Source organism: Heterodontus francisci, chromosome 33, assembly GCF_036365525.1.
Source record: "Heterodontus francisci isolate sHetFra1 chromosome 33, sHetFra1.hap1, whole genome shotgun sequence".
Classification (NCBI taxonomy): Eukaryota; Metazoa; Chordata; class Chondrichthyes; order Heterodontiformes; family Heterodontidae; genus Heterodontus; species Heterodontus francisci.
This window is the reverse complement of record NC_090403.1, coordinates 44,657,459-44,681,402: the sequence shown is the minus strand read 5'-3', so window position 1 is coordinate 44,681,402 and position 23,944 is coordinate 44,657,459. Positions and strand designations below refer to the sequence as shown.

Genomic DNA, 23,944 nt, shown 5'->3' with positions numbered 1-23,944 from the left:
GTGACTTCCAGAATACAAAATCAGTAATGGCAGATACCTGCAAATTTTCAAAAGATGCATAGTGATTCTAAAAATGGAGAGAAAACAAAGGCAGCATCCCATCCGCATCACCTGCAGTACTTAGCGCCTTGTGAGTCAAATAAAAAAACTGACCACACATTTGCCTTCTGAAAATGAGATGAGGAAATGACATGGCGTTTCTGAATTATCAATTGCCATTATGGAGGTGAGCCCAAACACCAACAATGGGGCATGTTGATTTAAAAAAAAAAATTCTTTAGCAGGTGGTCTTGAGGGTGGGGATGGTAAGAGATCATTAGGGTGTTTGCTTAGTCACAAGCCAAAGTACCAGTGAAAGTACAATGAAGAAAATACCAATAATGAATATGAACATTTCACACAGTAGAGCTCGAGTCAGGAGGTCATGGATTCACGCCTCACTGCAGAACTTCAACACAATTTAGGTTGACATTTCAGTGCAGCACTGATGGAGTGCTGCATTGTCAGGTGGTGTCTTTCTGATGTGATGTTAAACTGAGGACCTGCCTGCCTATTCCGACGAATGTACAAGATCCAATAGCACCAAATGAGAACAGGGGAATTCACCGTGTCATGGCTAACATTCATCCCGAAATCAACTCTACCAACAAATTAACTGGTCATTTATCTAATTTGCTGCCTGATAAAATTGATTGCCATGTTTGCCTACACAGCAATTACACCTAAAAAAGTAATTGACTGTGAAAGACTTTAGGATATCCAAAGGATATGAAATCATCATTGGTTGACTAACTTCCACCATTTGAAAGACAGGTACATAAACCATTGTGGTGTGTTTTGGACTGCCCCATAGTTACTTTTTCATTGATTTATGCACTACCTGTATCAGAGATTGCAGGTTGTGGATTGGCTCAGACTTTTGATGGTGTTTCTTCCACCAATGGAACCACCATCCTCCTCCAGGTATTCATTTGCCCAAAGCCGTTGCCTCTTGCTGGAAGTGGCCAGGTGACTGAACCATCATCCAGCTCTTGACATTGACCAGTAACATGAAACACAAAAAGTTAGCATGCAGGTGCAGCAAGTAATTAAGGCAGCAAATGGAATTTTGGCCTTTATTGCTAGGGGGTTGGAGTTTAAAAATAGGGAAGTCTTGTTACAACTGTGCAAGTTGATGGTGAGGCTGCACCTGGAGTACTGTGTGGTTTTGTTTCCCGTATTTAAGAAAGGATATACGGGCATTGGAGGCAGTTCAAAAAAGAGATTCACTAGGCTGATTCCTGGGATGAAGGGTTTGACTTATCAAGAACGGCTTAACAGGTTAGGCCTTTATTCATTAGAGTTTAGAAGAATGAGGGGTGATCTTATTGAAACGCACAAGATTCTGAGGGAACTTGACAGGGTAGATGTTGAGATGATGTTTCCACTAGTGGGGGAATCTCAAACTAGGGGACATAGTTACAGAATAATGGGGCATACATTCAAAACTGAGATGCTAAGGACTTTCTTCTCTCAGAGGGTACTGAATGTCTGGAATTCTCTACCTTAGAGTTGTGGAGGCTAGATCACTAAGTATTTAAAGAGGAGGTAGATAGATTTCTGAAATATTGGGATTTGAGGGCTGGGGCAGATCAGCCATGGCAGGGCAGACTTGAGGGGCTGAATGGCCTACTCCTATTTCTTATGCAAATTTAAACTTAGTAACGGATCGTAGCTTTCATCTACAGTTACTGTCATTATAGTAGGCTCCAACATTTGATCTAACTCCAGAAGACATGAAAGGCACAACACAAATGCAACTTTCTTACAAATAGCTCAATTAATTATCCACACTCAGGCATTGTGCAACGTGTCAATGCATGAAACATCCCTCTAGTCAAAACTTTAAGAGTAGTCAAAATGAGACAATGGCAAATACACTCAGCAAAAAACAAATTGATAAACTGCATGTACATGCAATGAATCCAACTTATAGTAGGTGAATGGCATAAAAAGACATCCGAAGAAAGGAAGAGATTCCAAAGTGGGGAGGCAAACCCTCACTTACAATTAGTTAAAATGAAACTTCACAAACAAAATTTCTTGTTGCATTTGATCAATTTACCAACCGCCCCCCCCCCAACCCCCACACTATCTCCCTATCTCTGCTGCCAGATTTAAAAAGGTACGCATTCTACAAACTAAAAGAGGCACATACTGAGCAGAAAAATGCAAGCTACAATTATGGGAATACCGGCAATTCAAAGCAAATTTTCATCCCTGGGTTCTCAAGCTAGCAGGATAACAAAAAGAGAGAAAAGTGGATACATTTTTCTTCAAATTAGATTTGCAAACTAGTTGGACGTGCTAAAAAAAAAAGCAACATTAGAGATTCCCAATATACAAATAGTGCCTGCCTTCCATTTTTCCCCATGTAAATTACAAAATCAGTCTTAAGAATTTAATGTTGAAATGCACATTGAGCAAACCATACATTAAGCTGTATTTTGTAACATTAATTGAGAGATAGGTCATAACCTGGATAAAAGGTCCATACTTATACATCCAGCCTATACAAAATTGCAAATGTGATAATTACCACTGCCAGCATTTTGAAAGAATACTCAGTTTTACCGCACTAATATTTAGCAAGAAATCTAATTAGCTAAAATACTGAGACCCAGGGAATAATCTACCAGGCAACAGACCAAAACACATTGAAAATGCAGCTGGATGCCATAATGTGCACGTTAGGGAAGTGGAGGGACGAGCTTTAACTGGGTAAACTGACCTTTTCCGGTCTTCTGGCAACATATTGCATTAACCCAATGAATTCTGAACCACCATATTTACATTTTAAACCTTATAATCTGGTTTGATTTCAGCAAATCAAGTTTTCTAGACCCTTGCCTCAAACTTCAAAAATATTGTTACCTCACATACTCAGTTTTCTAATCCCGACTTTGAGTAATCATAAAAGGTCTGGAGCAAAAGGATGAAAGGAATGAGCCACCAGTGGGTAACATTAAACATTTGAGTAACTCCATCCCACACCCTAACTACAACAGGACCTGGTTTAATGACCAATGCTCCTCCTCCTCTCCAAACCAGGCAAGGCAGCAGAACTAGAGGAGGCAACTCAAATTACAAAACAAGTTCAACAAAATATGCAACTTGAGAGAAAAAGGCCACCTCAAATTTCATGGAGACAAGGGTAAAGTACTGCACAAAAGGAAAGACAGTTGGATGACAAACATCATCCAAGAATAGTGAAAGATAAAATTGGCCCAGGAGTGTTGGTATACACACAACATATTTAAGCAACATGTGAAAGTATTAAATTATATATAGTGTTCTTGCAGGAGCTAGGCACTGTCTCTAAAGTCAACAGTTGCTTTTGACTATATAATATATAGAATACAAGTCAGAGGATGTCACAACGTCTGGTCAGACAACATCATGGTTGGAATTTTACCAGCCCTTTGGAAACAGGTTGAGAGGCAGGGGTGGTAAAATAGCATTGAGTGATGAATGGTCACTGATCTGAAACGTTAACTGTTTCTCTCTACAGATGCCACCAGACCCGGAGTATTTCCAGCATTGTTTTTATTTCAGATTTCCAGCATCTGCAGTATTTTGCTTTTGAAATCTCTTAATTAGTATCTAATTTGTTAGAATGTAGTGAAAAAGCTATAATGTAAATTTCTACATTTCTCCCAACGGTCTTTAGAAATGGAAAAACCCAATCAGCCTCTGGCCAGTGTTACCACATGAAGAGTAAAAAAGTTAATCATGGCTGCTTGTGAAGTTAGATGTCAATATTAACCATTTTTATTGATAAAATGGTAATTTGGCAATATTCTCCCTTTACTTTCGAAAGAGCTCATTTGTTGTTGTATAAGTTATAGAGAGACAGAGAAAGGGGGGGGGGGGAAAAGAGAGAGGGGGAAAGAAATAGGAGATAGAGTCGATGAACAAAGCTCAGCTATGATTAAATAGTAATTTTGCCCATGAGACCTGGCACTCTCAATCCAGTTCATGTCACACAAATGCTAGGTTTCTAATCGGATCTGATCCAAACCCATTAAAGTTGCAGACTTAAAAATTTCTCCAGATTCACACCAGGTGCTAAAAGTGACAAAAATAATCATGACATGCTTTCTAGTGCTACAAGCTTTTCACACAAGCAATTCAGAGCTCATTAAATGCACAGAGTACAGTAACCTAATCACCTCGGATGATTCAGGAAACCACAGTACCTTACTTTGAACTGGGGTGGTTTTGTTTGTTGCAAGTTCACAATATTACCAAAAGGAAATTAGATACAACCATTTTTTTGAATTTGACAGTTTATTAGAAGTAATTAGCACTAGCTTGTGGATTGCTAAACCACCAGTGCTTGGCTATCAAAATGTGCCTCAGTTCCAGAATGTTAAATGCTGTTGCACAGTAGTGTACAAGTCCACATTTGATACCAGTAGGATACACTTATGGAAACTACAGAATGAGATTATGATGCAATTATTATTGCAAGGTACCAGATACAGGATGAGTCCTGCATTGTACACAGCACAAGTCATCTTGAACAACTTACTGAAGTTAGTGAAAATGAAATCACTCACTGTTGGAGAACACAGTTTCATTATCACTACCAGTTTAAAAAGCCATTCTCATCCCTTTACATTCTAAATTTTTCACATTAGGCATTTTCTCTCAAGCTAGTTGGCAACAATGGCTGATGCTATTAACATTTCCAGTGTGCAATACTGTACTTGAAGCATATTTATACCACGTTATTAGTTCCACCATACACATTTGCAAAGTTGTCAAATTAATATTTCAATACATAAAGGTACTGTTGGTTAATTGCCACTTGTATTACAGCAAGTAATGCAACCCCAAGGGAGTTGCTAATTAAAAAAGTTGGAAACACATACAACAAATACAAACAGGAATTAATTGATACCTCCCTCTATTTTTATTTGTCAAATTACAGATTTTTGTATTACAGACGGGTGCTTCTCACAGGCAAGCTCGTTCTTTCACTGCCAACAGTCACAGTGTGACTGAACACGCTCCACAAATCTGAGCAATATGTAAGATTGTAATTACTGACATTAGTGACACCACATCACCTCCAAGGACATAAAAATTTACAAGTTATTGCAAACATCTTAACAGAATAGTGCATTACACTAGAAACCAAAAGAAAACTCCATGCTTTCTGAACACAAAAAAGAGGAAGAGCAAAATAGGTATATTGGAAGGTGCTGTATAGACATAATGGGCTTACTGATTGAATACATGGCAAAGGAAACTTACATTACAAATACAGAGTAACCCTTTTCAAAATTCATAATTGAAATTTGGTCAAAACCACGAGCATTTAACCGCTGATTCCCATGTTAAATTAATATGTGTTACATTTATTAGATGGGTTGTGTACTAAGTCGTTCTTTAGGAAGATTTTCACAAAAAGACACCTAATTTTTTTATTAAAATCTTTTCTCTCCAGAATATTATACAAGATTGCAGAGTCTGAAAATGAAGGAATCGCCCAGAAAAAGTTGGGTCAAAATAACTGGTGCATGCATCCGCCACCGCAATTAGAAAGGAAGAGCAAAGGTTCATATTAAAAAAAGTGATTTAAGACTTAAAATTTATTTTATGGAAAAATTGTTGGCGGATTTCCTCCAGTCTGATCGGAGTGGTGCGAAGAATCAATGCAGCGATCTGTGGCCGCTCTTGCGGTAAGTGCGAGTGGTAAAGGGGATTCCGGTCGGGGTTTTGTGAAGACACCTGCCAGTTACTGGATTAGTTACTGCAGCACTGGCTCCGACTCTGTGGACTGCTTTCCTGGAGGTCCACGCCCCTGGTTCGGCCTGTGGTTCCACCTGCGTTCTGAGGTTCATTCTTCGGCAGCTTTTTGGCTGTAAAGGGATTTTAAACAAAATGCACGTTATTGTAGACCTTTCTCTGCTTTCAGAATAAAAAAAATTCAGTCATGCACAATTTATCGAGAGATTCGATCTATATTTCAGATGACCTTTAGTAGCCATCATTTACTGAACCCGAAACTCTTACGCAGGTATGAAATTAAGGCTAGGGCAATGGCCTCAGGAAATTTTTTAAGATCACAGCATAGACACATGGCTCTGGGCTTTTTCCTGTTACCACCCTCAGATTGAACATCTTCAGATTTCCAGCCACCTGACTCTGGCTGCACTTCTAGCCCCACATATTTACATGCAGGTGGTCAACTCATTGGCCTCCACCATATCAGTTAGGAGTAAAGACTTGCTGCAGCTGGCCAGAGAGGGCATTAAAACTCCAAGAAAACTGATAGTGTCTGTTCACTACTGTGTTCAGAATATTCCTTTTTTGCCAAGGTCCCCTCTCTATTAACTTTTAAACGCTGGTGTCTAGTAGATTAGATTAGATTAGAGATACAGCACTGAAACAGGCCCTTCGGCCCACCGAGTCTGTGCCGACCATCAACCACCCATTTATACTAATCCTACACTAATCCCATATTCCTACCAAACATCCCCATCTGTCCCTATATTTCCCTACCACCTACCTATACTAGTGACAATTTATAATGGCCAATTTACCTACCAACCTTCAAGTCTTTTGGCTTGTGGGAGGAAACCGGAGCACCCGGAGAAAACCCACGCAGACACAGGGAGAACTTGCAAACTCCACACAGGCAGTGCCCAGAATCGAACCCGGGTCCCTGGAGCTGTGAGGCTGCAGTGCTAACCACTGCACCACTGTGCCACCCAGTAGTCTGCTTCTGTGTCCAGTGTTTGAAGCATACAAATGGAGAGGATTGTGGCAGGGTGGAGGACAGAAAGACTGGGCTATGAGGTTCAGGTAAAATGTCACAATGGTGTTGAATGGGGTAGAGTAAAAGGTTTGTTCTGTGACTCAAACTTCAACACTAGACAGTATGCTCGCTCATGGAATGCATTGTCATGCAGGCCCCCACCTGCCAAGAATGGGGCATATTAATTTTACCACTTGGACATTAAATTTCAAACTGTTGCTGGGAAGAGAAGGCCTGATGCAAGGGGTTTCCAGGACCGTTGGCTGGAAAGACATTTTTGCATATTAACAGACAGGTTTGTAGACACTCCACAAACAGATGTGGTCAGACCAGTTCATCACATGGCTAACTGGCTGTTGCAGAGTTTGAACTCGAGTTTTAAATTGGAGAGCGTGTTTGAACTGGCAGAAAGCTGAATGCTCCTGGACTGAAGGCCTCCTGCCTGCTCCCATCACTTTCTCAGTACTCCAAAACCCACTGAAGACATGTGAATCCCAAGAGAGAGAGAGAAAAGTCTCCTACAGTGAACAAGGTTTAAGAATACTGGGCCCCAACGAAAAGAAAGATTATATCTTCAATCAAGGACTCTACAGCGAGCACGAAGCACAGTCACAAAAAGCCCTCCTTAGAGATTGCCTCAAACTTTTCCACTTTATTTTTTCTTTTGCTCTTTTCTGTCCCTATCTGCATGTGCGTATTGCGTATGCATGCTAATGTGGGCGTGCGAGTGTATCCGTAGGCATTAACCAAACAAAAGATTAAGTTTGATAAATTTCACTTTTCTTTAAACCTATGAAAACCTGTGCTAGTTTCTTTGCCTTATACCTGAAAAGCAGTGAATAAGGATTCACCAAGAGGGAGCTCAAAACACTTAAACCCTGTTACAATAAGACCAGTTGAAGGCTGAAAGGGACCCCCAAGACCTTTCTCTCACCTGGTCGTAACATCAGGAAGAACTCAGTTTTAGGTGCCAAGAAACATGGCGTCTTGATTTTTTTGGCACCACACAAGGATCTTATCGAATGGTTACACCACAGGAGATAATTTAGCCAGTCGTGACTGTGTTGGCTAAGAGCTAAGCTAGTCCCACACCCTTGCCTTTTTCCTGCAGCCCTGCAAACTTTCAGATTATCCAAACTAAAATGTTTCTACCTGATATTACATATCTTTAGTGTGCATCATTTTCTACATACTAAGAATGCATTTACTAAAGATTGAGCTTCAGTTGGTCTCGCTCAAAAACTGAGCTATCCTGAACGATTTTTATACAGTGCTCATTTTATGATAATCCACCAGCTTTGAGGAAGAGCTGGAGGTCATGTAGAGTTTCAAACTACCCAGGAGCTAAGGCTTCCTAAGTGTAATGAAAATTGATTGGACTGCAGAGATTTTGAAGGATGTTTAGATTCTGAAGCCTGAGAGAATATTTGAAGAATCTGAGCTTCTAGGAGACATGCATTCAGCAACAGTTGCTCAGAGAAATGTGGGAATTCCATCCAGTTTCACAATTTTAAAATTAAAACAAGTGGCCATTAAATTGAATATCTGATTGAAACAAAAATTAAACTTTAAATTTCTAGTTCATCCAAACCTCTGGCACTATGTAAACATTTTTTTTTAAAGACACGTCTGTGCCGGAAGCTTATTTTTGTTTTGATCAGTGATCTTTAATTCGGTTCCGTTCATTGCTTTCTGCCCAAAACCAGATTACTGTTCCATAGCCAAACAGCGTTCTGGGCAGAGGAAGTCAACAGCAGCACTTTGGGTGAGGGATGAAACAAAGCATCAGCATTAATCAAAGGTGGACAGGGTTGGGGAGCAAGGTGGTGTGGGAGATGAGTGCTTGAACTTGAGAGGTAGCAAAGAGAAGAATCCCAACTTGAACTGGGTTGGAGGGCAGTGAAGTGCCAAGTTCAATTCAAGCGATTAGAAATCAAACGATACTTGGGTTTAAGATCAAAAATTTAGCAACAGTGAAGCCTAAATTTGATTTTATTCTTTCATGGGATGTGGGCTTCGCTGGCAAGGCCAGCATTTGTGCCCATCTTCGATTGCCCTCAACAACTGAGTTACTTGCTAGGCTATTTCAGAGAACAGTTAAGAATCAACCACATTGCTGTGTTTCTGGAATCACATGTAGGCCAGACCGGATTATGACGGCAGATTTCCTTCCCTAAAGGACATGAGTGAACCAGATGGGTTGACAATGAACCAGCATACACCTTCAAAAGTTTCCAAAAGAACCACCTAGAAATGCACACATTGGCATATGTGAAAAAAAAAAGACTTTTATATAGCACCTGTCATGACTACAGAACCTCCCAAAACAATTTAAAGCCAATAAAGGTACTTTTTGGAGTGTTGTCACTACTGTAATATAGGAAACACAGCAATCAACTTGCATACAAGCTCCCACAAACAGCACTGTGATAAAGGACCAGATAATCTGTTTTTGAGATAGATTGAAGGATAAATACTGGCTAGGACACTGGGGATAGCTCTCCTGCTCCTCTTTGAAATAGTCTCTGGGATCTTTAATGTCCACCCAGAAGGGTAGATGGGGCCTCGGTTTAGTCAGTCATCTGAAAGACGGCACCTTCGATAGTGCAGCACTCCTTCAGCGTAGCACTGGAGCGTCAGCCTTGATTTTTGTGCTCAAATCTTTGGAGCGAGACTTGAATCCAGAACCTACTGACTCAGGAGTGAATGCTAACAACCACATCTGACAAATGACTGGAAGGAATGTACACAATTCATTCTCAATGACAAGCAGTTTGCAAAAAAATTAAGCACATTTCTTTATGCTTGAATTTTTGATTTAAAACTGTCCACTGTAGATGCCAAAATATGTAAAATCCAAAGAAAATCAAAAATTAACATTTTGTAAACTTTATACAAATTCTTATTTCCCTTCAGACTTTCATGGATTTAAAATTCTCTTTCAATAAAACAAAGAATGTCAGACACACACCTGAAGTACGCTGAAAGACCAAACTATTTGGTTTCACAGGGATTATTGGATTGTAACAGCCATTTACTGTACAGGAGGCCCCCATTCGGCCCATAAAGTCCATGCCAGCTCTCCACGGAGCTATGCAGTCAGTCCCATGCCCTGGCTATTCTGCAGTAGCTTTTACTAGTTTAGCATAAATGCACGATGAGGCTACCACAAAAGACTTAATACTTGTAATTAGCTTATCTAAAGAAGTGATTCCATATTTCTCCTAAGGGACAGTAATAGCAAGATCGTGTTAATAAAATAATGTGCAACTTCAGATACCAGAAAATTCCTGCAGGGATACTGCCCAGCAATTTACTTTCAATGATTAAAATAACAATGTATATGGAGGATAAATGAACATTAAGTGCATTGAAAAACAATTACACTTAAATTAATGCCCAACTTTGTGCCATGAATCAACAGGGCTACAAGGGCTAAACCAACCTAAAAACTTATAGAAAAAGCAGTTCTAGAGAAGACAGCATACATGCAATTGTCAAAAGGCAGAACTAAAAATGACAGGATTAGAAAACACATTTTCAAGAAGAATCTGTGCACAATAATAGTCACATACCTATGGCCATAAATATTTCATTCACATTCATTGCAGTCTTTGCTGATGTCTCCATGAACAGCAAGCTGTTGTCTTCTGCATATGCTTGTGCTTCCTGCAAGACAAAGTAATCTGAATTCTAAACAGCAGCTCCCACATGTCTGGTGCAGTCACACATCTAACTACAAAATAAATGGGCTGCAAGAACTACATTTTATGGAGCATGGGGGCTAGGGGGTGGTGGTGGACAGTTGCTGGGGGTGGGGGCGGGGGCAGTGAAGGAAGGAAAAATGAGAAAGAGAAAGGAAACTGAAGCATACTAATATTTAGCAATTTTGTACAATAGCTTACCTGGAATTCTACAGCTCTCTTATTTGCAAGGTCAGCCTTGTTACCAGCTAATGCAATCACTATATTTGGGCTGGCTTGTCGCTGCAGTTCTTTTACCCAGTTCTTGGCTCGTGCAAAGGTATCCTTTAAGTATAAATGTTAAATTCATTATTGCAGCAGCGCTGCAGATCCACAACAGATTTAATATACCACCCACTAGCTTGTTAGGAACTGGATTACATACTAGGACATAATGCACAGAAACAGGCCATTCAGCCCAACCAGCCTATGCTGGTGTTTATGCTCCACTTGAGACTGCTCCCATTTTTTCTCATCTAAATCTATCACTAACTTTCTATTCCCTTCCCCCTCATATGCTGGTCTAGCTTCCTCTTAAATGCATCTATACTATTCACTTCAATCACTCCCTGTGGTAGAGTGTTCCACATTCTCACCACTAATGTCATCACAACCAGATCAAAACCTCAGGAGAGCTTGAATGCGCACACATACACTTGCATACGTGAAGACAATTGTTTCAGTTACAACTAGAAAGTTCTCACCAAACAGACTTAAAAGATCCCAGTCTGGATTAATGTGTCAATTTGAAATAGAAAATAATAAGAAAATAACAGGAAGTTTGGTAGCATCGCCAAATGAAGGTTAAACGTCAGAGGAAAACCATCAGATAAGATCTACAATAAGCCTTGTGAACAGTTCCAACCCTCTTTTTTTTTAAAGTTAGTGGAATTCACTGAGAAACTAACAGGATTTGATGGCAGTCTGAAGTAACCTAAGCTATAAAACTTGATTTGCATGAAGTATTTAATATGGTAATAGTATTCCATTTGCATTAAAGATTTGTTTTTTTTATTAAAGTTGAGAATTGTTCAATATTAACATACCTTTTAACCGCTCCCCATACTTAAGACAAATCGTTTATTGTGCAAACTGACAAGACTAAACACACAATTTGGTTTTCTTCTAGTGTCTAGACTACACAACTTGATTAGGGAAAGTTAATTGGACAACCAGTTGCAAAATCTGACAAGATTCCTGCTATTATTGAATTTGAGACTCAGCACCCGTTTGAGTTTCATCAGTTTTTTGCCAAACTATATACAGGTATTGAACAAAGTAAAATTACATGAATCCAGGTGGGTGGGGAGTGTCATGTATTTGAATGCACAAGGACAGGCTGGATGGACCAGTAGACCCTTTCCTATGTGTCATTTTTCTATGTTAAAGCCCTTGGTTTCTTTGATAGACAAAGAGCATAACAGCAGCCTTCAGCCATGTTAAAATCAACAGAAAGCCCTTTGGCTGAAGCCATTTGTTTAGCCTTCAGTGCAAATCAGTGCAAATGCACAATTTCATCAGAGGAGGCTCAGTATGCACATCATTGCATGCCTCAATAAACATTGGGTATTTCCTTTTGGGTCAGCAAGAAATGCGGTGGTGCAGGCAGAAACAAAAAGGAAGCAATAGGGGTTACTTACTGAGTTCGTTATGTCATAGACCACAATGGCAGCCTGTGCTCCCCTGTAGTACATTGGTGCCAAGCTATGATATCTCTCTTGCCCAGCAGTATCCCAGATCTCAAACTTAACTGTTGTATCATCCAAACAGACCGTCTGCGTTAGAAAGGCAGCTGAAAGTAAAATTTGGTACAGGTATTCATTTCAGGCAATAAGAATTGGAAACTTGATTTCCTCCATCAGTCTGATCTATTAAAACGATTTTAAAAAGTTCAAAACCTGGTGCTGAGAAGGAAAAGTACAACCTTGTTTGTTTGACCTCAAGCCCACAGAAGCATTTAAAACAGTGATTACTGACAACGCAGCCGGCAGCTTATGTCATCTGACTGCGCCAATCTGCGCATGTGCAGATTAGTTCCTACCCGCTGCGTTCCGCAGTGCCAGGACTGGTTGGCGCGTGCACAGATGATGTCATCGTGTAACCCGGCCAGACAGCGGAAAGAGAGCAGGAGCAGGGACAGCGCGGCTGAAGACCTTGCTGGTGGCGGGTGCGGTCTCCTTCCCCCCACTCCCTCAGCCCCCGGCTCGCTCACGGCAACCCCCCCCCACCCACCACTTGACCACTGGCTCACCCGCCTGTCCGCTCCCTCCCCTCCGGCCATTGTGTGCTGCCATGTGTTTAGGTTACCAGCATGTGATTTGAGCAGCGCCATCTTTAATCCTGGCAGCTGCCTGACGTCACAGACTGACGTTTTAGTGGCACAGGCTGCATTTGTGCATGTGCCATTGCAGCGCCACCTAGTGGTGTTGTCAGCAAACATAGCCTTAAAACAATTATGCCAGTAGTGGCATGCTGTTGGTTCATGCAAATTAGGGGCTTGCCAGGTTTTGTTCCTGGGTTACAGATAGTTGGATGATCACAGCCTCAGTGGGGTTGGGATGCTATTCAAGATCCCAGCGTCTCCCCTCAGATTGCTATTTAGTGACCCCTATCAAACAAAATTATAATGGTGGCCAACCTGTCAATCCATTGATTTATATGGAAGTTCAGAGTATTTGGCAACAGATTGTTTAAAAAAAAAATAGGCAAGCTAAATTTAAGAAAAAGCTGATGCTTTGAATCTTATTCCACTTATTTTTCTGCAAAAACAAATCTTGATTATCGAAAAGCAAACTTGTTATATTATACCCTAGGTTGTGAATACATACCCCACTTTTCCCCCTTCCCAAAAAAAAAAGGATTAAAAGTTCAGTTTCGATTTTCACTTAATATCCTGAGACACTACTGCTGTAAAACTGCTGACAGTTCCCAATCCAAAGACTAAGACTAGTGCCCGTGACAAACTGCAAGTATGCTGATTTTAACAATGATTTCATTATATGCAAAGTTACAAGGTAATTTTGCAGTTCTATATCCAAATAACTTAGACATTTTCCCAATGAATTTCCATCATTTCATTCTCTAAGTTTAATGTATTGTAATGATCTAACTACAAGTCATATCTGCATACATGCAAGATGTCTGTTGGCTCATTTTCAACTTGAGACTCCTGAAATTCAACTGGGAATTACAGCATCATTGAAATGGTTTTGAAAAACTGCCAAAAGAAGCCCTGTTTATTTCAGATGTACTGCAGTTAATAAGTTTCAGTTCTTTCAAAATGCATTTTCTTCCATTATGCTGGAAGATTTTTTTGTAAAAAGACAAAGTAATAGGAAGTTAAGTACATATATTTTCTAGAACATTCAAATCCACTGGTCTGGGTCTGGGTTGCATTGTGCTCCGGACTGTGCACTTTAAGGGCACCTGCCGTTTTAAATTCGGCTATGCCTGTGAACTGATGCAACAGTGCAGCTTTATAGTGAATATACAACAGGATCTCAACTGATCAGTTTATATTAAAGTCTGCATTGCATGCACAGAATAAGTGAAGGAGCAAAGTTCTGGAACTCTAATTCAATCTTGGCAAAGGGATGGTAAAAAGGGAGAAAAACAAAGTCCAAGCTGCATAGTTGGCAATTTTGTCAGTAGAAAATAAGCCAGCTGGGAACACAAGTATCCTTATTTTTCCAATAGTATTTAATAGTCTCATACCAGTTAATGTACATTTTGTTGAGCTTATGGGACTGAATCTGCTCTATGCAGCCATGCTCAATTGAGTCAGTCACAGATCCAAGCCCTACTCCAGTGACTTCAGAACATTAATGTAGCCTGACACTTGTGTGCAGTACAGAAGGTCCAGTAGTTGCAGGTGCTACTTTTCAAACAAGACATGAAACAGAGATCCTGCTGTCTTAGGTGGGTGCAAAAGATCCTGTAATGCTGTTTGAAGAGGAACTCTCCCAGTATCACTGAAACGGATTATCTGGTCATTTACTTCTGATGCTCATACAGAGTGGCTGCCAAATTTACCTTGATTTTGAAGCGTACCTGAAGTACTTCATTGGCTGCAATGTGCTTGGGGTATTCTTCTTTGGCCTCCTCGTCTCTTGTAAGTGCCTAGAGGTGGTCAGTGGTTTGTGGAGCAGCGCCTGGAGTGGCTATAAAGGCAAATTCTAGAGTGACAGACTCTTCCACAGGCGCTGCAGATAAAATTGGTTGTCGGGGCTAATACACAGTTGGCTCTCCCCTTGTGGTTCTGTCTTTTTTCCTGCCAACTGCTAAGTCTCTGACTCGCCACTCTTTAGCCCCACCTTTATGGCTGTACACCAGCTCTGGCGAACGCTGGCAACTGACTCCCACGACTTGTGGTCAATGTCACAGGACTTCATGTCGCATTTGCAGATGTCTTTAAAGCAGAGACATGGACGGCCAGTGGGTCTGATACCAGTGATGAGCTCGCTGGAATGAGTTGATATGTCACTCTTGGCTGACGTATATAATCCAGGCCTCGCTGCTGTAGAGCAAGATATGGAGGACACAGGCTTGATACACTCAGATTTGTGCTCCGTGTCAGTGCGCCAGTTTTCCACACCCTCTTGGCCAGTCTGGACATAGCAGCAGACACCTTTCCCATGCACTTGTTGATTTCTGCATTGACAGACAGGTTACTGGTGATATTTGAGCCTAGATAGGTGAACTCTTGTACCACTTCCAGAGCATGGTCGCCGATATTGATGGATGGAGCATTTGACACCTGTCCCAATGATGTTTATTTTCTTGAGGCTGATGGTTAGGCCATATTCGTTGCAGGCAGCCACAATCTTGATGAGTCTCTGCAGACACTCTTCAGTGTGGGATGCTGGGGCATTAGCAGTACTGAAAGGCACTGCATAAAATGAAAGTTTGTCCTTTTTCTTTCAAGTGACCTTCAGTCCTAATTTTGGCACAATCTCTTCCAGCGTACCTGCATCAAGACTGTTCTAGACTTTTTCAGTTAACTGTTATTTACTGACATTTCATGCATGAACTTCAAAGATCAGACTTTACAAATTCACTTAAATGCATATTTGACCCAATTCTGCTCACGTAAAGCTTTTAACTGTAGAAAAATTATGTTCTCCAGTCATCTAGCCATTACTCAGGAGAGCAGCCCCTACACTGCAAACATTCTTTAGGGCATGAGAGTTTCTGGTACTATGCTAAATATATAGATCCAAATGCACATTTGCAGTTTGCACAAGAAAAACAAGCTTACATTCTAACATTCTAAATCAAAGCTCAGAAATGTCTATTTTCCCAGAAAAAGGTAATGGCAGTCATTCCATGCTAAAGCTGGAGATTTACAAACTCCTGTCAAACTAATGTGGCACATAGGCATTTCCCTTAAAATAACAACTGTAGTATTGTACTGCCTTGGTAGTACAACTCTTGATTAACTGGAATTTTTGATTACCTAGCACCTCTCAGGTCTGGTGCATGCCAGATAACAAAGCTTTTACTGTATATGGTATAACAGTGGAAGAACTATATAAAAAAAACAGCAACAGCCCATTTACCATGAGCAATGCCACAGGATAATCAGTCATAAATCCCCCTTAGTCATTTTTCTAAAATTATTTTTCCAAAGTAAAATAGTCAACTGTTATTCTGATTTGATTGCTGCTACCAGTCCAGAGTTTGTTCATAATCTACTTGGTCCCAGCTGCTGCCAAGTCATGCCCTTTCCTTACTGCACCTTTGCTTTCACAAATTACAGCACCCAAGTACATGCATTAAAGTGGCAATGAAGCAACATTTGAGAACCCAACACTCTGCTGTAAAATGTGCAATTCGCAAAGACTGGTGCAACCATCTTAGTGGATATTTCACACTTGCACACACTTCTCTATTAAAACATCCTCATACCTCAATGATGCTGTAAGGTAACCTCCCTCCAATAACTTGAATAGCAATGATGCAGCTGAAATGTTTGAACTGAAGCAAAAATAACCCAGCAGCTAGGATATGCTCTGTGATACCTTTGGTTTGTTTCATGCGTTCAGGGTGATTTGGACAAGTTGAGCGAATGGGCTAATGCATGGCAGATGCAGTATAATGTGGATAAATGTGAGGTTATCCACTTTGGTCGCAAAAACAGGAAGGCAGATTATCTGAACATCTATAAACTGGGTGAGGGGAATATGCAGCGAGACCTGGGTGTTCTCGTACACCAATCGCTGAAGGTAAGCATGCAGGTGCAACAAGCGGTTAAAAAAAAAGGCAAATGGTATGTTGGCCTTCATAGCGGGAGGATTTGAATACAGAAGCAGGGATGTCTTGCTGCAATTATACAGGGCCTTGGTGAGGCCACACCTAGAATATTGCGTGGAGTTTTGGTCTCTATCTGAGGAAGGATGTTCTTGCTATCGAGGGAGTGCAGCGAAGGTTTACCAGACTGATTCCTGGGATGGCAGGACTGACCCAGGAGAGATTGAGTCAGTTAGGATTATATTCGCTGGAATCTACAAGAGTGGGGGGGGGGGGGGGGGGGAATCTCAGAAACCTATAAAATTCCAACAGGACTTGATAGGGTAGATGCTGGAAGAATGTTCCTGATGGTGGGAGAGTCCAGAACTGGGGTCATAGTCTAAGGATACAGGGTAAACCTTTCAGGACTGAGATAAGAAGAAATTTCTTCACCCAGAGAGTGAGCCTGTGGAATTCACTACCACAGAAAGCAGTTGAGGCCAAAACATTACATGTTTTCAAGAAGGAGCTTCATATAGCTCTTGTGTCTAAAGGGATCAAAAGGTATAAGGCGAAAGCGGGAACAGGCTACTGAGTTGGATGATCAGCCATGATCATAATGAATGGCAGAGCAGGCTCAAAGGGCCAAATGGCCTACTCCTGCTCTTATTTTCTATGTTTATCAATTATCTACTTTGGAGCATAACAAACCAGTTTGCTCAATTAATTAATCTATTGTAGTGGTTTTGATTGAAGGATGACTACTGGCTAGGACATTGAGATATCTTCCTGCTCTTTCAAATAGTGCCATGGGACCTTTAACATGCAGCTTAACAGGCAGACAGGGCCTCTGTTTAATGTTCATCTGAGGTACTGTATCTCCAATAAATACATTACTGCATCAACAGTACAATGAAGTCAACCGAGAGGTTCAGGAGGGGGGCTAAAGCATGCAACTGACTCAGAAGAGTGTGCTAAATAAGCCAAGCTAATAAAACTGAACAGCAGTTATGCTGAAGTTTACACATCTACATGCAGCTCAACAACTTTTGTAAAGCACAGCTTGTACTGATGGCCCAGCCATTTTTTAATCTTTTAAAACATGAAGCCCCCAGACAATTCACTTGGTCAAGACAAAAGAAAACCTGAGAATACAGCTGTAAAAATTATTGCATTGGTCTCACTACAAGCTCCTAATACACAATAACAAAATCCCCGTAAAGTGAAACCTTCCTGAATTGATCTATTAACGTGTAAATCAAACATCTTTGCAACAGTTATGATTTTCCATTTCACACAATGGGAGTAAGACAACCGTAAATGAACGCATTTACCAATATAAGCTCATGCTCACTGGACGGTTTCCCCACATTTGCAAAGTTACTTATGCTGGTGTTTTACAAGCCATTTCCAAATTGTTCTGTGAGGTAAATTGATCATTTAAGGTGCACTTACACTTAAATCTATAAATATGAAGCTATTTGAGCTTAGTACCAACACTAAACTAACGTGCTAATTTAAAGTCTGGGCCAAAACAGAGAAATTTCCTATAGCATACAGTTTCACACAGACTTGACTAACATAATGCGAAGTGGCATCAAATCTGGTTTAAGAGTGAGACTCCTTTGGACTTTGCGAACATACCCAAACTTAATTTGAATGTTGCGAGATCTCTCTCACCTGCTCAAATGAATATTCAGAATTTAACAACTTGGGGAGACAGTCTGCTCATACATATTCAGGCATGCACAGAACGTTTCATGCAGGAGAACTGAAGTTGCAGCCAGGCGGAAACCAAGCAGTATAAACAGTGTCCTGGCTGGCTGAAACCTGAAATGCAGCTAACAGTCTCACTTTGTTCATAAAGCAATGTCTAAAGGTTTGATATTAACACGGCAGAGCTACTTCACTAAAAGATTCACAATATTTCTGCCAATTTTCACTTACCTCCAATTGTGCTTTCCTGGAATTCATGAAACTGCCCCTTCACAAAGCGCAATACGAGGCTGGATTTTCCGACTGCTGACTCACCCAGGAGAACCAATTTAAACTGACAGATTTTGTTTCCAGCGGCTGGTCCATTGGATCGAGCCGTGCCTCCCCGACCCGCCATGGCCTAAAGTGCAGAGACTCTCAAAACTGTTACAAGTTTTAACAGCAGAAGCAGCGTGATGCCAAGGTTTGGACTCCAAAAAGGCTGCTATCACCAAGTTCAGAACTGCAAAACAAAAACAAAAATTAAGCTTACACAGGTAAGCATTAGTTGTACAGCTGCCATCTCAAATTGCAATACTTCAATGGGCAGCTGGATGTACAGAAAATAAAAACTTTAAGGCCGAAACTTACAACCAACAACTGGTCACTCACCGTTTGTGGGATCTGCTGTCCACTATGTTTCAAAAGTAATTTGCTGACATTTGAGACGTTATATAGTGCTTATATACAAGGCAAGTTATTTTAGTATATAGTTCTGTGTTCTAGGGTAACTTTAATTTGTTTCTATTAGGTTACTACCCCATATTTTCTCATTTTAATTGATTTGCAACCTTTTGACAAGGCAGCACATCAGCTCCTTAATTCAATGTTTTGCTTCTCAAAATATTTAATTTATTAACTTAAAACAGCACAGCTAATGACTGCAAATCCAACCGCTTCTCCAACTGACAAGATCACAAGTGTCATTAAGTTCTTCAGACTCAACTGGTTTTGGTCAATATTAGCCAGGATTGCAGAAATCTGTTGGGAAATGATAACGGTTGGGACAGATAGTAAATGTACAAGACAGCAGTGCAGTGATAATGTAACATATCTACAAGATGATGATCTTGAGATCATCCAAGGGTGATATTTAGAGATTGTACATTTGTTCACATTTCAAAGAATTGAGTGTAGGGGAAACTAATATATGCACACACATGGGAGGGGGAATAGACAGACTTTTTTTTAAATAAAAAAAAGCAGGAAAAAAGGTGTTGCAAGAGGATGTGGTTTTCAAAGCATAAATGACTCAAAAATCAGTTCCCAATGCTGGAGAGGAAAAGGAAAGGGGGCAAGGGAACAAGTGGTCAGCTTCAAGCAGGAAACGAGCAAAGGTGGCTTTAGGTGGTTATTACAGAGGAGGTGGGACAAGATTACTTGTAGTCGCCACTATCTGCGGAGCACAAGTCTTCAAAGTCAAGAATCCCTAGAGTTTAGAAGGCTAAAGGGTGACCTAATTAAAGGTATTTAAGATAGAATTTAGTTAAGACAAGTGCATCAAGGAATATGGAGCAAAAACAAATTTATACTATGAGAAGAGTGCGCAGAAGGGACAATTAGAACAGGTAAAGCTAGCTGTTTCACACTGCTACTGTGCAGTAGCAACATGTGGTTTCGCCACTAAAAGGATGCTGCAGTCAAGCCAAAAAGACATTCTGCCTATTACAAATGCTTAACGTGATATATGAATTTCAATACCAGTGTGACGCCAGGTATATAGGCCGTAAGTCCCAAAGACAGGCGGATTAAACATGCCCCTTCCTCTGTCCACGACGGACAAGGTACAGGCCATACCCAACCACCTATGCTTGCAAAACTCAGTGTTCAACATTAGATACGATTCTGCAATTGGACAACATTTGCGAAATAATCCTCAGTGTGCTAAAGAATTGCACTGACAACCAATTTAAGATAGTCAGGCTTCCAGTGCGACGCATTTGTGCGTACTGGAAGCTACATATTAATACACATGGCCCTGTTCTTTGCAGACAGAAAGAACATGTATACTGCCTGTTTTAGCTAAACAAAATAAAGTGACAGCTGGTTCATTCCTCAGGGCATTGCCTCAACCAAAGTCAAGCTGCCTGGTTTAAATTTCAAACAAAGCTTAGTAGTTAACTGTCAGTCACCATAAACTAGTGCATTCTCCATGGTGACATCTCTACCAGAGTCCACTTGCCAATCAGCACGATAAATTTGTTGCTTCCCTTACATTGGTATTCTTGCGATTTGTCCTGATAAGTGCAAGACAAAAAGCTTTGTCAAAAAGTCTGTTTTCAGAAATACTCAAGTTCTGTACTACCAAATGAATACGATATTTAAAAGTTAACTATCCAACCAGTTATTCGAATCCATTAATTTAGCTCCCAACTATAGAAACAATTGATTAATAAATCAGTGCATTGGGTAGCTTTGTACAGGTCATCAAGCACTGACTGAAGGGAAAAGTGCTATCAAGATTTCTTTGCACTGCTTTACAGCACCCCATGCAGTTCACAGCAAGGGCTATGTAAAAGTCAGACCAATATATAGCACTCAAAAAAAAAGTATGCAAATGCACACAAAATATAGAAATTTATTTCCTCACAATTACAAGCAATCTAAAGTTGCAGTACCCTAAATATTTCTATGCTGAATCTCGGGCTGCATCTTCCTTCAGTAACTGTTTGGTACAGTTGCACCCAAAAGTTGTGACTGCTAATCTGCCACTAAATGTTACCAGCTCACATACCGCAAGGTTCTGTTAAGTCATTGTTGTGCTCAGTTAAAAGCAACTAGTGGGAGTTGACATGAACTTCTGAAATGATTTAATCTGCACTCGTGGCTGGTTTCTACTCCATTTGAAGTTAGTCTTTTCAGTGCTTGTGCCTAAAATACTAAAGTTAAGCAATGTTCTTGCAGGTCAGATTCAGAAATTTAGGAACTTCAATTATTTTAAACCAAACCTGAAGGTGGTCAGCATTTTCAATAGCGCTTTCCAATTGTGCGTGTATTTGTTTTGAGTTTTCGTGATTTCCATGATGGAAATATAGCCCTTTTGCAAGGGGAGATCCACTTTAAAGTGCAATTGTAAATTGAAGTTTTCAGTGTGGTCTGCCAAAACCATTGAGCGCACAGTGGATTTCACCCTGCAGTCATTGTTGCTCTGCTTGGTTCGAGCAAAACATTTTCAGGTATATAGGAACATAGAAAGTAGGAGTAGGCCATTCAGCTCCTCGAGGCCGCTCCATCATTCAACTTTTGTAGATCTCATTAAGGCATTTGACAGCGTCAGCAGAGCAGCACTCAACATTTTGGGAAAAATTGGCTGTCCACCAAAGCTCCTCAGTCTCATCTGCTCCTTCCATGACAGGTGCTGCGCTGTACAGTTTGATGGCTCCACTTGCAACAATTTCAGAGTAAAAAATGGGGTGAAACAAGGTTGTGTCCTTGTCCCCACTGTTTGGCAGCATCATCTACACACTCTGGACCTTCACCTCCCCTGCAGATATGGAAGGAGTGTATTTGCACACTAGGTCAGATGGTAAGCTCCACAATCTATCAAGGCTGAAAGCGAAGACATCACATCCTGATCAGAGAACTCCTCTGCGCCGATGTTGTGCTAGTCATTCACAGAAATTCAGCTACAAAGACTCATAAGACTGTCTCTCCCATGTCTATAACTTGTTCTCATTGTCTGTAAGGATCAAGAAAACTGTGGTCATGGGACAAGGTGTTGCCCTTCAGCCGTGATCTAAACACTCCCCACCCCCACCATTGGTAGGGGTTAGCAAATTCCACTACCTTGGGTCCAGTGACAAACTGTCCCTTGATGCAGAGCTCGATACCCACATAGGGAAAGCAGCTACCACCTTTGGCAGACTTGTGAAACACGCATGGGATAACACCAAGCTGACAGTTTACAAAGCCTGTATTCTCAGCACCTTGCTGTATGGCTGTGAAACATGGGTGATATACAGCTATCAGGAAAACAAAATCAATTTCCATTTTCGCTGTCTGCAGCACATTATGGATATATCCCAATAGGACAAAAATCAGAAATGTAGCAGTCCTCTCAAAGGCAGAGCTTCAAAGTGTGTTGGCACTAATCAAAAAGGCAGCTTCAGTGGATCAGACATGTCTGCAGGATGAAAGACAGCTGCATACCCAAGGAACTTCTGTATGGTGAGGCAGCTCACCACCTTCGCGAGGGCAATTATTGCTGGCTTAGCCAGCAATGCCCACATCCCATGAACGCATAAAAAAAAAAACTAGATCATGGCTTATCTACCAGATTCTGTCCAGTTTCAATTGATGCCTGTACTTTGCAAGTGTACCATTTTAAATTCTGTTCCAGCTTGACTGTTCTGACTCCAAACAGTTTAATGGTATCCCTAGATATCAATTCAATTTGGAAAAGCAATTCAGGCAAGAAATTAACCCAAATCCCTTGGACAGCATTAGGAGCCTGACGGAGAAGATAATTTAGAGGCTGAATACTTATGTACTCAGCTGGCAATAGCTTGCTGTCTCCAAAGTCTCTGAATTGACATATAGGCAAACAAAAACTACCCCAAGACATGAAGCACATCAGGTTAGAGAGGCTCCAGTTGAGCGAAGTCACAAACTGGCCCGGTTTCAGGATTGTGTGTGTGTGGGGGGGGGGGGGAAAGGGAGGAGAGGAAAAAGTGATTGAGAAAATTCCTCCCTGCAAATAAAGACATCTCAAGAGACAGGGAAAGACTTGACACTGAAAAAGACATTTTAAATTTATACAATAATTTTCAGGTTGTCATGAAAGAAAATTTCACAGCCAATTTTGAAGACACTTGTATATGGGCAAACAGCAGCCAATTTGGACAGCAAGGTCTCACAATGAGATAAGTTAATATTTTTGTGAAGTTAATTTAGGATATTTCTGAATACTGCCATAGCATGTTAAGGTGGATACAAGTCTCATCTGAAAGGTACCATCTTCAATCCAGTACTGAGGGAGTGTGCATTATGGAAAGCCTATACTTAGTGCTCAATTCTTGCCTGAAGCTAGAACCTTGGACCTGAGGCAAGAGTGCCACCACCAAAGGAAAGCTGACACATGGGTCAATCCAACAGCAACAGCAAACCAAAAGGAAGACTGCAGCATAGATATCAATTATTGATTTTGTTGCCAATGTACAGATACAAAGCACAAACTAAAGCACAGTTGTATGTCAAAGCATTGCTAAATGACATGGTAGTTTAAGGGTGATTATAAGCCATGATTTCATTTTCTATGTTCATGAAACAATGTCAAATGCTGCTCATCTGAAATGCCTTTCCGAAATATTTTTGAACAGCAAAACATCTCAAACCGGAGCAAGAGGAAAATTAAGGGGTGATGGTTAAAGTAGGTTGCAAAGCAGGGTTTAAAGTGGGGAGCAATGCATTA

At 40.7% G+C, this 23,944-nt stretch overlaps 1 protein-coding gene across 2 annotated transcripts in view; it reads right to left on the bottom strand.

The window, feature by feature from the left end:
* Positions 1-4,310: 4,310 nt before the first annotated feature.
* Positions 4,311-23,944, bottom strand: part of LOC137348156 (ras-related protein Rab-5C) — a 39,767-nt gene continuing 20,133 nt past the window's right edge. For both annotated transcript variants that reach the window (XM_068013435.1, XM_068013434.1), the window contains 5 exons: positions 18,727-18,997; positions 12,192-12,343; positions 10,714-10,836; positions 10,384-10,477; positions 4,311-5,909 (listed from right to left, as the gene is read on the bottom strand). In XM_068013435.1, coding sequence (XP_067869536.1) covers positions 5,794-5,909; positions 10,384-10,477; positions 10,714-10,836; positions 12,192-12,343; positions 18,727-18,892 — 651 coding nt within the window. In that variant the 5' untranslated portion in view covers positions 18,893-18,997 and the 3' untranslated portion in view covers positions 4,311-5,793. The remainder of the gene's footprint in view (positions 5,910-10,383; positions 10,478-10,713; positions 10,837-12,191; positions 12,344-18,726; positions 18,998-23,944) is intronic.